Genomic DNA, 15,264 nt, shown 5'->3' on the forward strand with positions numbered 1-15,264 from the left:
AAGACCCTGGTGAGGATGACGAGCACGCAGATTGTGCAGAAATTCTACAGGTGTGCAAACCCAGTTTCATCAGCTGTACGGGTGGCTGGTCTCCGACGATCCCGCAGGTGAAGAAGCCGGATGTGGAGGTCCTGAGCTGGCGTGGTTACATGTGGTCTGCGGTTGTGAGGTCGGTTGGACGTACTGCCAAATTCTCTAAAACGACGTCGGAGGCAGTAGAGAAATTAACATTCAATTCTCTGGCAACAGCTCCGGTGGACATTCCTGCATGCTCCCTCAAAACTTGAGATATCTGTTGCATTGTGTTGTGTGACAAACTGTACATTTTAGAGCTGCCTTTTATTGTCCCCAGTACAAGGTGCACCTGTGTAATGATCATGCTGTTTAATCAGCTTCTTGATATGCCACACCTGTCGGGTGGATGGATTATCTTGGCAAAGGAGAAATGCTCATTAACATTGATGTAAACAAATTTGTGCATAACATTTGAGAGAAATTAGCTTTTTGTGTGTATGTAAAATTTCTAGGATCTTTTATTTCAGCTCATAAAACATGGGACCAACACTTTACATGTTGTGTTTATATATTTTTTCAGTGTAGCTATTTCTGTGATATCCAAACCAAAGCTGCATGTATTTAACATAGCACAACCTTCAAGTATCAGACTACGTTACGTAGAATTCAACACAACCATTATGTGGGGTTCTAATAGAAAAGACAACTATTACAAATTTCCAACCAAAACATTTACATAGAAGAAATGTGAAATAACACTCAAAATAAGAGGCCACTTGACAATGCCAAAATGAAGTTCTATGAACTGTTGTTTTTTGTGTGTAGGGAGGGAGGCAGGTGCAGTGTTCTCGGTTTATTTTTAAAAAATTCACTAAACGTATTTTGTTATAGAGTAGAGGGAGGGTAAACGCTTCCTTGGTTGGCCCGCCCTTGTCTTAAGTCCAGACACAAGTGAATGTGATGTCCAGTCACAGGGCCCAGCCTGCTCTCCCTCACTGGGGGGCCTCTGTGTCCCCTGGCTGAGGGCCTGTCTCAGGGAGCTCCAGCTTTTCACACTTAGTCAGTTTCAGGGTTAAGTGCTTGGAGATCTCATTGGGGTCAGTGAACAGAGCAGCAGGGACGTTCTGGAAGACAAGGAGAGGGAGCCAAAATTCATATTTTCTAGATTTTGCAAATGACTAATCGTTCCCCCTTTACAATAGCGGCATGATTGTATCAGCTGCACAGTGACATGCATGATGTAGCATGAATGTTTTAGACAATGTTTTAGACTAAACCAAACATACTTTTTGGCAAAGTATGGAAATGCTTATAACTTGTGGTTAAGAGTGACCTGAGATTGGAAGGTTGGGAGTTCAAGCCCCGGCCGAGTCATACCAAAGACTGTAAAAATGGGAAGGCCTTATAGTTGAAGGCTCTTTCCTTGAGTCATAAAATTGCATTGAAATTACTTAGAAACTGTGCACAGTTTGGAGAGGTGTGGCCACTTGGAGACATCAGTTAGACCTCTCGCTCAAACCATTGTAATTGTTTTTTCTTATCTTGCACCTACTCAAATGCCAATGAATATTCTTATTATGTTACTGAATGTCTCCGGAGCATTTTCAGATTTCGTTATTGACAAATGCTGTGAAAAGTACAGTAAATGTAAAATGCACATCAAATCAACAGTGTAATGTTTGGATTAAATCTTGTGTCAGGTGAACTGTTGTGTCCTTTGTTGTGATAATTTCCCCATAACCTTCAAAGTGTTCTTGTTCAATTGCTACCATGATCATGCATTTGCTTCTTCCACAAGTGTAAGGGGGTTTAAGGATTGGAGGCAACAGTGCTTCAAGCTTTCAGGAAGGAGACGATACTGCACGATGCTAAACTTACTCTGACTTCTGCTACACATGTACTTTTCAAACAGAAAATAAAATTCTCACCTGCAATTCTGAAATGTTGCTTTCCCGAGTACTAAACTCTCTGATCATGTAATTCTTTCCAGCCTGTAAAGAAAACCAGAGTAAGCGATGACTAATTTCATAAGTAGGCCTAGCCATTTCATAGTTGAACAGTGTGTATTGACCATTTCCTGCTAAAGATATCCACAGAATTTGACTACCATTCACATCCGCTCTGGTGGTTAATCGATTGTCATTTCCCAGGAAAGCCCACAGTCACACTTGCCTCGTGGTAGAGCCGCGTGTCATTTATCCGGATCAGAACTCCATCCACTCGCAGGAAGAACCGCAGAAGCAGGAAGAAACTGGTGGGCATCACTCGCTGTATCACACACACGGGTAACAAGAGGATAAGTCATTCTTCAAAACCTCCCCAGCCTCTCAAAGAGGCAAGCGTTTCAGAAAATGCATTTAACATAAGTAGGTGAATAGAAAAATTGCCTTTTTTATTTCTGGTCTTACAGCCCCCGCAAGAGCATGTCCTTTGGTGCTTGTCACGGAGACAGACATATGGGGTGATTGCATGTCATCATAAAGTGTCAATTCCTGTCTGAAAGTGCCACTCACTATTTTGACGCTGATCATGGACACGCCGTGATCGTGCAGCTCGTCCTCAAACAAAAGCACGTCGTCGAAGAACATGATCTGCTCTCGTGCCTTCAGCTTCTCCATGTCGATGCGCTCTGACGTTTCTGTCGCCTGATGGAATAGCAGGTGTGTATTCATTAGTGCACACCGTAGCAAAAAGAAAAAGTATCTTATTGGACACATTCAGGTAGGCCTCTCCCCGTTTCAGCTTGTTTGATTCTGTTTGGTTCCTAGTGAATGCACCCCAGGCAAGAGACATCTTGAGACAATTTTTTTTTTGAATATTAAGCCTATGCGAAAGAACAATTGCATTCCAGGCTAACTACATTGCAGTCGTTGCATTGCATCAACCGATGGTTGTGCGACACATCATTGACGGCGCAGTCGGGCGTCAGACTGCCATATCATATGGCGTGGTTAGTTGACATGTTAATCACCTATCCAGGCAATGTGAGATCTGGTAGGCATCTACAATTAAGTCTGTCTTAAATGCAGCCAATGACTTAGGGACAAATCCTATCTTCCACTTACGTCTAATTTCCACTTAGTCATGCATCGATGTCAATGTGAGTCTAAGTTTAATTTGGACTTAAGAGAAGTTAAGATTTGCCCCTTATTTTGTAATGTTTGTGTGTTTGGGATATTGTATTGTATCCACAGTGTGAACCGAAAGGCCTCTCACCCTCATCTGCAGGTCCTCTCCTAACAAGGTGCCTCTGTAGTCTGTGGTGTATGTCCAGTCGTAGCGCTTTACTACCTCTTTGGAGTGTTCCGAATCAGCCCTGGCAATACATCCACATGACAAGTTTCACTCACTGAGATTCATTCTCCATAATAGGACTGATTATTCAACACTTTTTATCTAAACAATTTAAAATGCCACTGTTTTATCTACTTCAACAGCATTTAGACAATGAAGGTGTATTATCACAGAGGTCTTATGACAGTGGTTGTACCTGCTCTCTTGCCATTCCTGTGCACAGGCCACTTTCACAGAGTCCTGCATGTTGTTGACCCTCTTGAGGGCATCGATGGCGTTGAACTCAATACCATAACCGTCTGTGTGCTGGATGCGTAGAATGTTGTCCCCAAACAGCATCTCTGGGAGCGAGGGCATGTGCATCTCCTCCCCTAACCTGGGACGAAACTGTCAAGATTGAAACCTGAACAACTAACCTCAATGCCGTTTAGCTGGTAAATTGACGAGATTTGAATGACTAAATTTAAGTCGATAAACAAGCTCCCCAATGTAGACTAAACCTTAAGAATACTAAACAGAGAATTAAAGACAATGTATTTTCTGACACTAAATACTTGGAATAGCTTACCGTTCAATGTCCTTAGATTTCATGATGTGGGTTTTTGCAGCAGTCACTTTCCATGGTCCGAATGTGAAGTCTTGCTTACTGCTCTTAAACCCATGGGTCATCATGGCTGACAAATTGGCCAACATCAACTGGAAATACAGACACCAAACCCATCAGAGACAGAAAATAAGAGAGTAAATAAACACCTGATAGTGTATGCAAGTGTAATGGACGTCACGCTAGCCTAGGCAGCCAATAGTGGCGGCTAGATCTGCACTATTGTCTAGGATGTGTATTCCCGGTAATACACTCATGTCACCCGTGGACTGGATGGTACATAACACATCCTTCATTCAGATTCTAAGGCATAATTTTCCTCCTTAACTAGCTTTAATGGTGAGCCGCCGGAGGAGAATTTTTTTTCTTAATAAAACAATTTTCCACAACCATTTTCAGATAATTTATGCTCCATTTACATTGTGACGATTTCATTACACCGTACGCCAACTTCACAGAGTCTTGACCCGCTACTGAAGTATAGCGTTTGTAAGGAAAGATGAAGGAGAGCCTGTCTCTTGTCAGAGATGGCATTTATTTTTGGAGATTGCAAAATATGACCTTTCATTCAAGCCAGGATAAATATATTGTTTCAGGTGATAATGAAATAATGTTTTGTTTAGTTACTTTTTCCTCAACTTGTTTCTCTAACTTTATAGCAAGTCAAGCTAGCTTGCAATGCAGAGCAGCTAGCTAGCTAAAAGCTAGGTTGATGATACCATTGTTAGGCTGGACAATAGAACGAGTAAAATGTCACCTAAGGCTGAAAGACGGCCAAAGAACGTTGGTGAGCTGGAACACCAGCGCGAGGCCATAGCAAATTAATTGAAACGAACCTTCGCTGATCCTCTTTTGACTGGAATGATCCCTAGAATTCAATTTTCCATAAATGGCACCAAAAAATGTATACCTTTTCATTTTACTACTACAATCTGTTCTTAGGACGAAATGGAAAAATAACAACTTGTGTACAAAGTAAACATCGCAACTCGATGGTGCCATGTGTGCTTATGTCTGCTTAACTAGGAAGTAGGAAATAAATTGCAACTTCTGACTATTTCTGGTCTAGCGATCGATGACAACGGAGTACGCTGCCCATCCTTACATAATTAGAAAGAGGAGATTATCCTGATTCAAAATACGTCCTACTTGAAAAAAAGTCAAAATTTACACATTGCGAGATATTTGGCGAAATAGACCAGCATGCCTCTCCATAGGAAAACAATGGGGGGAGCTCAGCGTTCCAAGGGCAAAACGTATTTCGGGGCTAGCTTTTGATGACAACGGAGTATGTCAAAATATACACATTGCGAGATATTTGGCGAAATAGACATACATGTCTGTGTATCATTTTCCCATAGGGAAACAACGGTGCAGCCTCAGAGTTCCAACAATAATGTATACTTTTTTATATTTTAAATGTTAGCTTTTGATGACAATGGAGTACCCTGCCCAACCTTACATCATTAGAAAGAGGAGATTATCCTGATTCAAATGGTGTCTGATTTGAAAAAAATCTAAATATACACATTGTGAGATATTTTGTGAAATAAACAGACATACCAATATTTCCCCTATAGGAAACAATGGGACGACCTCAGAGTTCCATTAGTATTTTGTTTGTTTGTTGACGTTTTAACTACCAGCAATTGTTAAGGGCATTGTAAGCTGCACCACATTTACATAATTATAAATAATAGGTTATCCTGATTTAAAATGGTGTAGAACTTCAAACCATTAACATACATACATTGAGATATTTGGAGAAATAGACAGACGTCCCTATTTCCCCAAAACAATGGCAGTCAAAGTTCTAAGAACAGTCTTTTATTTAACCAGCTTACCATTTATCTGCTGCTATTTGCCTTTTTTGTGTTAGAAGTGTTGTGGTTTGAACTGGGCCTCTATGTGAAAGCGTGGAAATAACTTATCAACTTCTCATTATTCACAGATTTACTTCTCTGATGACATGGCAGGCAGGCAGAACACCTGAATTTCAGCAAAGGCTCTTTTAAGAGCTACCAGATTTAATTAAAAAAGCACATTTTCTGTGTCCAGTGTCTGTGTTTATATGTTAAGGGGGTGTTACTTTGGCATATAATGTTATCCATGTAAAGAAAATAATTAACTAAATCTATGGTGTTTTTTGTATATGCGAAAGGCCCATCAGTTTTATTGTTATGCTGTAAATGTTTATTTTATGGTTGTACGTGATAAAATGAACTAGCAAATATTTTATATTTAGCAATTCTGAGTAATTACTACTTCAGTAAGGAAATACACTTTATTCAGTGACCTTAGGTATATAAACTTTGATGGTCTGATCAGAGCGTTAAAGAAAATGAATGAACTGCAATTACTAAATCATTACAATAGATGGCAGCATAACACCACAAATGAAAAACAGTATGTTTATAACTCTCTTGCTCCTCCCTGTGGCCTTCTGTGAGTACTACATAACTCATTAGGAACACTTGCTAGGCTCATAATCTGGAGGTAGTAACTGCGTCAGATCTACAAATGAATGAGCTAGACCTATCTATTTGGTTTGCAACTCAGTGATCCTGCGCAGCATTCGCTTAATTCGATGCCTACGAACAGACAGATTAAGACGCATATCAAATTACCCAGCAGCCATTTAGAAACAACAAATCGTCAAAAAGTTGGTATTTCTTAATTAAAAAATGTCTTCTGGCTGTTTAAATCGGCCACATCTTGAAAAAGAGGGCAGGGACATGTGTTTTCTTTAGGTTTACACCTTTTTCAGAAAAAAAAAGATGGTTAACCATGACCAGAAAATGTTTAATGTTTGATGGGTATGCGCCAGCCATCGTTCGCACTGTGGGTCACAACAACGTGTACCCAGGCGAATAGTGAGCTTGCTCACGGAGTAGCCGTAACCTTATCAATAATATATTGCCCAAGGTAAGTGTTCGAGTTCAACATGAGCAGGTCTCATTGCCAACAATAGCAAAGCAGGCATTGTGACGTGGAAACAATGGGCTGGGAATAGGATGTTTGGAAGGTGAGTTGGTGCCACCGTGCTCAATAGAACGAATAGGAGCTGGCAGGGTAAAAAATGTTGGGACATATAGTAATATTATGAAACTGGGCGCCACGGCGGATGCAATGAAATAATTTTTATCCGAAAAAAGCGTTGTTAAAAATGTAATGTGTCCAGCCTACCATTGTAGCTAGCAACCTCCACCGAATAATTATCAAAAACAAAGGTTATTACGATCACAATAAACAAACGAAAGGCAACAGTCATAATATAATTGGCTTAACAGCCAATGTGTATTATTTAACATTACTATTAAAATAGTACTCACAGGAATGGGTAATTGTTTACAAATGGTTAGTTAACTCATAAAGCCATCACCGAAAACCACATTTTCATCTTCTTCTGTGGTTTGGTAACTTCCTGTTCTTCAACAGACTCTGGCTGGACTGAAGACGATGTAAAAATATCTAAGTATGCTGCATCTGTCTCGCAACGGAGCCTTCAACCACAAGGGGGCATTGCGATTCTACTCCGTTGTGGACGTCCCAATTAAAATGCATGACATCCGGCGCAACATAACGGAGTGCTTACGGGTAAAAGCCCATTTATGCTTGCTCTGGCAATGCGATCCAGAGGCTCCATATGGAGGGTTTAACACAATAACGGAGCCTTGCGGAGGCCAAATCGAGCTCCGTACCGCATCGCTGTGCGCCTCCCAAATTTTTTAACAATGCGGAGGGCTCCGTATTGAAATGATTGGTTGACGGTAGATGGGGGCGGGAGGTCCTGTATAAACATATTTTACATTTTAGTCATTTAGCAGACGCTCTTATCCAGAGCGACTTACAGTTAGTGAGTGCATACATTTTTCATACTGGCCCCTCATGGGAATCGAACCCACAACCCTGGCGTTGCAAGCGCCATGCTCTACCAACTGAGCTACAGGAGGCACAAACTCACTTCCTTGACAACTTCCTTCATAAACAGCTCACACAGATGCAAAATATGTTTATAACTAATCCAAGATAGACTAGAGCCTGTAGTTTCCAATGGGAGCAAATTAATCATAGAGGGCAGAACAAGCAAGGGGGTGGGCAGAGCCAAGCACTAGCTAGTGAGATCCTATTGGTGTGTTCTAGCATTTCTTTGCATATTTCCATTAGGGAACGCCTACTCTGAAGTGTGTGTGTGCAATAATTCAATTCGCCCTTTCACTCCTTCTAAACAACACAATTTTTGGGAACTTTGGCAAAGGGTAAAGTCTACAAAATGCTGTCCACTCTGTTTGTTACAGATTCTAGTTTTGGAAACAGAAAAATGTATAGAGATCAAATGTTTCATCGATGAGAAAATGTGCAGAATGTCTGCCAAATTCTCTCTCGTGCCATCTTCAGTGGGCTTCCTCTCATCACCATATTTGGTAGTGAGTGGAAACACCAACCGGATGCTTCACATTTATACATCCAGTGAAATATCTGGCTCATTGTTCTATCGTTGCTTGACCGGAGCTTGCCCAATTTGACTGGAGCGAGATTCCCAAAGGCTGGAGCATCGGCCTTCTCGCCCGCTCCAGTAGCGCTCACTTAACGAGCTCAGGGCATGCCCGCCCCAGCATGCATTTGTAGTCTACTTGTGTGCCGCTATAGCCCCTTCCTTTAGCTACTGTCATGGAATTCGCTAAATATTTTCATAAAGAAACTGATAAAACACACAGGTGCTACATTAAGGTGACTTACAAAGATGAGGACCAAGAGCAAGAGAGGAGTGCGGTGATGTAGCGTCCACAACTAAAGAATCATTGTGAAATCTGAAAAGACACTTATCCCTGTGCCCAAACAGTTTGAGCTTCTACTTCTAAAAATCCACCTTTCCAGAAATAAGTCTCTCACTGTTGCCGCTTGCTACAGACCCCCCTCAGCCCCCAGCTGTGCCCTGGACACCATATGTGAATTGATTGCCCCCCATTTATCCTCAGAGTTCGTATTGCTTGGTGACCTAAATTGGGATATGCTTAACACCCCGGCCATCCTACAATCCAAACTAGATGCCCTCAATCTCACACAAATTATCAACGAACCTACCAGGTACAACCCTAAATCCGTAAACATGGGCACCCTCATAGATATCATCCTGACTAACTTACCCTCGAAATACACCTCCGCTGTCTTCAACCAGGATCTCAGCGATCACTGCCTTATTGCCTGCGTCCGTAACGGGTCCGCGGTCAAACGACCATCCCTCATCACTGTCAAACGCTCTCTAAAACACTTTAGCGAGCAGGCCTTTCTAATTGACCTGGCCCAGGTATCCTGGATGGATATAGATCTCATTCCATCAGTAGAGGATGCCTGGTTGTTCTTTAAAAGTAATTTCCTCTCAATCTTAAATAAACATGCCCCATTCAAAAAAATACAGAACTAAGAACAGATATAGCCCCTGGTTCTCCTCTGACTTGACTGCCCTTGACCAGCACAAAAACATCCTGTGCCGTACTGCATTAGCATCAAATAGCCCCCGCGATATGCAACTTTTCAGGGAAGTCAGGAACCAATATACACAAGCAGTTAGGAAAGAAAAGGCTAACTTTTTCAAACAGAAATGTGCATCCTGTAGCACTAACTCCAAAAAGTTTTGGGACACTAAAGTCCATGGAGAATAAGAGCACCTCCTCCCAGCTGCCCACTGCACTGAGGCTAGGAAACACTATCACCACCGATAAATCTACAATAATCAAGAATTTCAACAAGCATTTTGCTACGGCTGGCCATGCTTTCCACCTGGATACCACTACCCTGGCCACCAGCTCTGCACCCTCCGCTGCAACTTGCCCATGCACCCCCCCCGCTTCTCCTTCACACAAATTCAGACAGCTGATGTTCTGAAAGAGCTGCAAAATCTGGACCCCTACAAATCATCTGGGCTAGACAATCTGGACCCTTTCTTTCTAAAACTAGCCGCCGAAATTGTCGCAACCCCTATTACTAGCCTTTCGTAACGTCTGAGATCCCCAGAGATTGGAAAGCTGCCGCGGTCATCCCGCTATTCAAAGGGGGTGACACTAGATCCAAATTGTTACAGACCTATATCCATCCTGCCCTGCCTTTCGAAAGTTTTTGAAAGCCAAGTTAACAAACAGATCACCGACCATTTTGAATCCCATCGTACCTTCTCCGCTATGCAATCCAGTTTCCGAGCTGGTCATGGGTGCACCTCAGCCACGCTCAAGGTCCTAAATGATATTATAACCGCGATCGATAATAGACAGTACTGTGCAGCCGTCTTCATCGACCTGGCCAAGGCTTTCGACTGTCAACCACCGCATTCTTATTGGCAGACTAAATAGCCTTGGTTTCTCAAATGACTGCCTCGCCTGGTTCACCAACTACTTCTGAGATAGAGTTCAATGTGTCAAATCGGAGGGCCTGTTGTCTGGACCTATGGCAGTCTCTATGGGGGTGCCACAGGGTTCAAATCTTGGGCCGACTCTTTTCTCCGTGTATATCAATGATGTCGCTCTTGCTGCTGGTGACTCTCAGATCCACCTCTAAGCAAACGACACCATTTTGTATACATCTGGCCCTTCATTGGACACTGTGTTAACAAACCTCCAAACAAGCTTCAATGCCATACAACACTCCTACAGTAACCTCCAACTGCTCTTAAACACTAGTAAAACTAAATGCATGCTCTTCAATCGAATGCTGCTGGCACCCGCCCACCCGACTAGAATCACTACTCTCGACAGGTCTGACCTAGAGTATGTGGACAACTACAAATACCTAGGTGTCTGGTTAGACTGTAAACTCTCCTTCCAGACTCACATTAAGAATCTCCAATCCAAAGTTAAATCTAGAATCGGCTTCCTATTTTGCAACAAAGCCTCCTTCACTCATGCTGCCAAACATGCCCTCATAAAACTGACTATCCTACCGATCCTTGACTTCGGCGATGTCATTTACAAAATAGCCTCCAACACTCTACTCAGCAAATTGGATGTAGTCTATCAGTGCCAACCGTTTTGTCACCAAAGCCCCATATACTACCCACCACTGTGACCTGTACGCTCTTGTTGGCTGGTCCTCACTACATATTCGTCGCCAAACCCACTGGCTCCAGGCCATCTATAAATCACTGCTAGGCAAATCCCCGCCTTATCTTAGCTCATTGGTCACCATAGCAACACACACCCGTAGTATGCGCTCCAGCAGGTATATCTCACTGGTCATCCCCAAAGCCAACACTACCTTTGGCCGCCATTCCTTCCAGTTCTCTGCTGCCAATGACTGGAACAAATTGCAAAAATCTCTGAAGCTGGAGACTTATCTCCCTTACTATCTTTAAGCATCAGTTGTCAGAGCACCTTACCGATCACTGCACCTGTACACAGCCCATCTGAAATTAGCCCACCCAACTACCTCATCCCCATATTGTTAAGTATTTTGCTCATTTGCACACCAGTATATCTATTTGCACATCTATCATTCCAGTGTTAATACTAATTGTAATTATTTTGCACTATAGCCTACTTATTGCCTTTCCTCCATAACTTGCTACATTTGCACACACTGTATATATATATTTTCTGTTGTATTTTTGACTTTATGTTTTGTTTTAGCCCATATGTAACTCTGTGTTGTTGTTTTTAGCGCACTGCTTTGCTTTATCTTGGCCAGGTCGCAGTTGTAAATGAGAACTTGATCTCAACTGGCTTACCTGGTTAAATAAAATAAATAAAAAATCCCAAAAGCATGATGGTGTACTTAACAACGTGCACATGCTAAAAGAACGGAAAGAGGTGGGTAGATAACTATGTGTGCCATTGTAGCAAAGTATTTATAAACTAAAAATCTAATCTCTTAAATGTTTCGTTCATTTTCATTCTATTACCTATACAATAGACCATAATTGATTTTGGCCCAATTTTTTGGCCTGGCATATTCCCACATTCAAGGAGCTTTCCATTTTTATTGGGTTATTTTGCCTAAAAACCTGTAGGCCTACCTATAGAAAATTAAAAATAAACAACTCTGCCCAGCCTGGCAAGAGTGTTTAGCATCCCCAGTGGCTCTGCAAGTGTGGAGGGGATATTATCCGCTGCTGGCTGGCTCTCCATGCACCATTGCATGACCCTGAAGCCACAGACTGGCCAAACTCGTGTTTCTAAAACTGAATTCAAAAGGCACTAATAAAAGTCATTTTTTGTTTAATTTGTATTCAATTCTAAGTCACAGCCTATATGCACAATTTCTAGACTATAATGATTTAATACAACAAAATGTTGTTTAAATGCTGAGCCCTTTATGTCCCTACCAGCCTATTGTGTCGCACTCGCAAATGCTTCCCAATGTATTTCTTTGTAGGCTATTACCTTAATAATAGTCTAAATAATTCCTTTTCGTTCCTTCTTAGGCTCCCTGTCTGGCTCCTGACCTATTTAGTGTTTATAGGCTGTTTAATATGACTTGTAGTCTATTAGAAATACATGTTCGCGCCTTACATTCACCTTTTCATATTTCTTCAAATACTTTTCATTCAAATCCATATGGTTTGGTTTAAATTCTTAAAAACAAATTGGTAGGTCCATGTAGTCACAAAAATAGATGGTTGTTGGTTAAATTGCGATTCTAATGAATGGAGCGAATTTGGAGCGTGAGTTTTTTTTCCTGTGAGCGCGGAGCGGTAGGAAAGGACATGGAGCGATGAGTAGGATTTCCAACTGCTCAACTCTGCTCATATACTCTGCCCAGGGCCTGCTTTGCTACCCACATTACCGCCCTCCTGAAGGATCTTAACAGTCGGCGCCATGCGAAAAGCTAGCTATTCGTTGGCGCAAGTGGGGACACAGGGCGGCAGGTAGCTTAGTGGGTAAGAGCGTTGTGCCAGTAACCGAAAGGTCGCTGGTTCTAATCCCCGAGCCGACTAGGTGAAAAATCTGTCGATGTGCCCTTAAGCAAGGCACTTAACCCTAATTGCTCATGTAAGTCGCTCTGGATAAGAGCGTCTGCTAAATGACTAAAATGTAAAAAATGTAAACTTCATATCTAGCTATTACAACAGAACACGATTCCTAATGATTCTCAATACCCTATGAACGTCGGTCGTTACCACAACCAGTCATAAACCCCGCCTATTTCTACAATTTATCTTATTAAAATCTGATTTTAAACTTACCCTGCTAACCTTTGCCTAACCCTAGCCTTAAATTAGGACCAAAAATTAAACAAATTACCATGAAAGTCCCACCAACTTCCTGGTTCAAGTCCCGTACTTTTTCTTTTTTAACAAGATTCCCTAAAAACATACTTCCATACAGCTACGACCGGAAGTGACATTTTTTTTTGCAGTTTATGAGAATTTACGCAGTAGGTTAAAATAATTAACCTAGCAGGTTTGGATAATTAGGTTAAGATTAGGGAAAACAGTACGGGACTAGAACCAGGACGTAGGCGGGGCTCATAGCGGCTAACTAACGTCAGTAACTTCTAGTTTTTGCAAAATTCAACGTTATATAAAAAAAGCAGCAGGTAGATGACAAAACGGGCACGCATGTTTATTCAAAAGGAGGCGCAAAAAACCATGCAATAACTAGATCAAGCATCCCACAAACGTATTTATTTATCTAGCTAGCTAACACTAGCTTGCGCCTCCGGCTTGTTTTGAGACAAGCTGGCTGGCTCAGCATCACTTCAATCACCATATAAGCTTGTTATCTTAACTTCATCACTAATGGACATAACTGTCCAAATGAATAACCTACTGACAAGACACATCATGGAAATAAAAATCAAAGATTAAATTCAAAAGATAGCTAAAAGTACATCAACTTACTCCAGTATTTTGATTGTCAGCTAACGTCCATGAAAGAGAGCGTCACAAAAATGCTTCCGACATACTTTTCATTCTTGTATTATATAGTTCCGCATCATTTAGCTACAGTAAATCTGCATTTAAGATATACTAGCTCTCTAAGACGGGTCCCAAAAATACATTTAACAGAAATAAAATAGTATTTAAAAAAAAGTTCATACTTTAAGTGTATGGCAGCTTTACTTTTTATATGTTGTGGTGATATTCTGGGCTGTCAAAAAGACATAGGAGAGAAGATAACTGGTATCAATGACATAATCAGAGGCATAACAGTATGGACAACCATTCAACATTGATCCAGGGCCTGTGTCAAATAGTTTTTTTGCGTATCATTACAGACTGTATAGCCTACAAGCAACAAGTGTCCTAAACATTATGGTTGTGAGAATGTCCTAAGCGATTGATCCTAGCTAGGATCCCATCCTAGGATTTGGTACAGTGGGTGGTACTGTCTATGGCCCTATTGGTACAGTACAGCTTGCTCCCTTGTCTGTGTTGGTATGGCAGTGTAGAGAGGGATTGGATGATGGTCTTCCAGTGTTGAATAGACATGGTGCTGCTCGGTCACAGGGGATACACTGAGGCCAGGTTCTTGGGATGTTTCAAGAGGAGAAAGGTGAAGAACGCGCTCTAGAAAACAGTAAATGTGACATTCATAAACTGAACAAAATTCATTTGATTGAGAAAAAAAAATCACAAACAAGTCCCCTACAAAAAGCCTGGCCCATAAGCTATGCTGTATGTTTATGACTTGTACTGTAGTTGGAAATGTGCGATAACAGTGAAAGTTGTACTGTTTGATACTTCATAAATCACTATTTCAAGCATGAGAGACAGAAAAGCTAAATACTCACTGAAATTAGTACACTTGATGATCATGATAAGGACCACTACAATCAACACCACTACAATAACGACCGCAATCAATATCCCACTCACTGGGAAACCTGCAACATAATCAGGAAAAGTGTGTGATATAAATAAAAGAATGAGAGAAAGGTAATTGACATGCAGTATTCACAGAACATAATCATGCCAGAATAGAAGTTAGATCCGTATTGGAAAATATACTTCTCTTAGTATGGTGATGATGGAAAAGTATATCATTTTTGCATTTACAATTTGGTCATTTAGCAGACAATCTTATCCAGATTGACTTAAAGTCAGTGCATTCAACTATATAGATTAAACAACCACTATTACAGTCACTAACCAGGTTTACATCCAACCAGGGCCGTAACCAGGGTTTGAGTTTTAGTGAGGTCCATAATGAGGGGGTGAGTGGGGGGTTTAAAACGCTTTAAAACGCTATTTGGAGACCAGCAAACACAAGCCAAAATGACCCCAGCCATTATCACCTTGGCTGCTGTAGGTTCATGCAGTATGAAAAATAAAAAATGTATGCACTCCCTAACTGTAAGTCGCTCTGGATAAGAGCGTCTACTAAATGACTAAAATGTAAATGTAAAATGTTAATTTA

General features: G+C 41.4%; 1 protein-coding gene across 1 annotated transcript; it reads right to left on the reverse strand.

The window, feature by feature from the left end:
• Positions 1-855: 855 nt before the first annotated feature.
• LOC121537332 (TIP41-like protein) lies at positions 856-13,841 on the reverse strand. Its single transcript, XM_045206837.1, has 8 exons — positions 13,746-13,841; positions 3,878-4,005; positions 3,506-3,685; positions 3,232-3,331; positions 2,529-2,660; positions 2,188-2,283; positions 1,944-2,006; positions 856-1,139 (listed from the first exon to the last, which is right to left on the reverse strand). Exons 2-8 carry the CDS (start codon positions 4,000-4,002, stop codon positions 1,008-1,010), a joined length of 828 nt encoding a protein of 275 aa, XP_045062772.1. The 5' UTR covers positions 4,003-4,005; positions 13,746-13,841; the 3' UTR covers positions 856-1,007.
• Between the last annotated feature and the right edge of the window lie 1,423 nt (positions 13,842-15,264).

The sequence above is a fragment of the Coregonus clupeaformis genome, chromosome 24, assembly GCF_020615455.1.
Source record: "Coregonus clupeaformis isolate EN_2021a chromosome 24, ASM2061545v1, whole genome shotgun sequence".
In the NCBI taxonomy this organism is placed as follows: domain Eukaryota; kingdom Metazoa; phylum Chordata; class Actinopteri; order Salmoniformes; family Salmonidae; genus Coregonus; species Coregonus clupeaformis.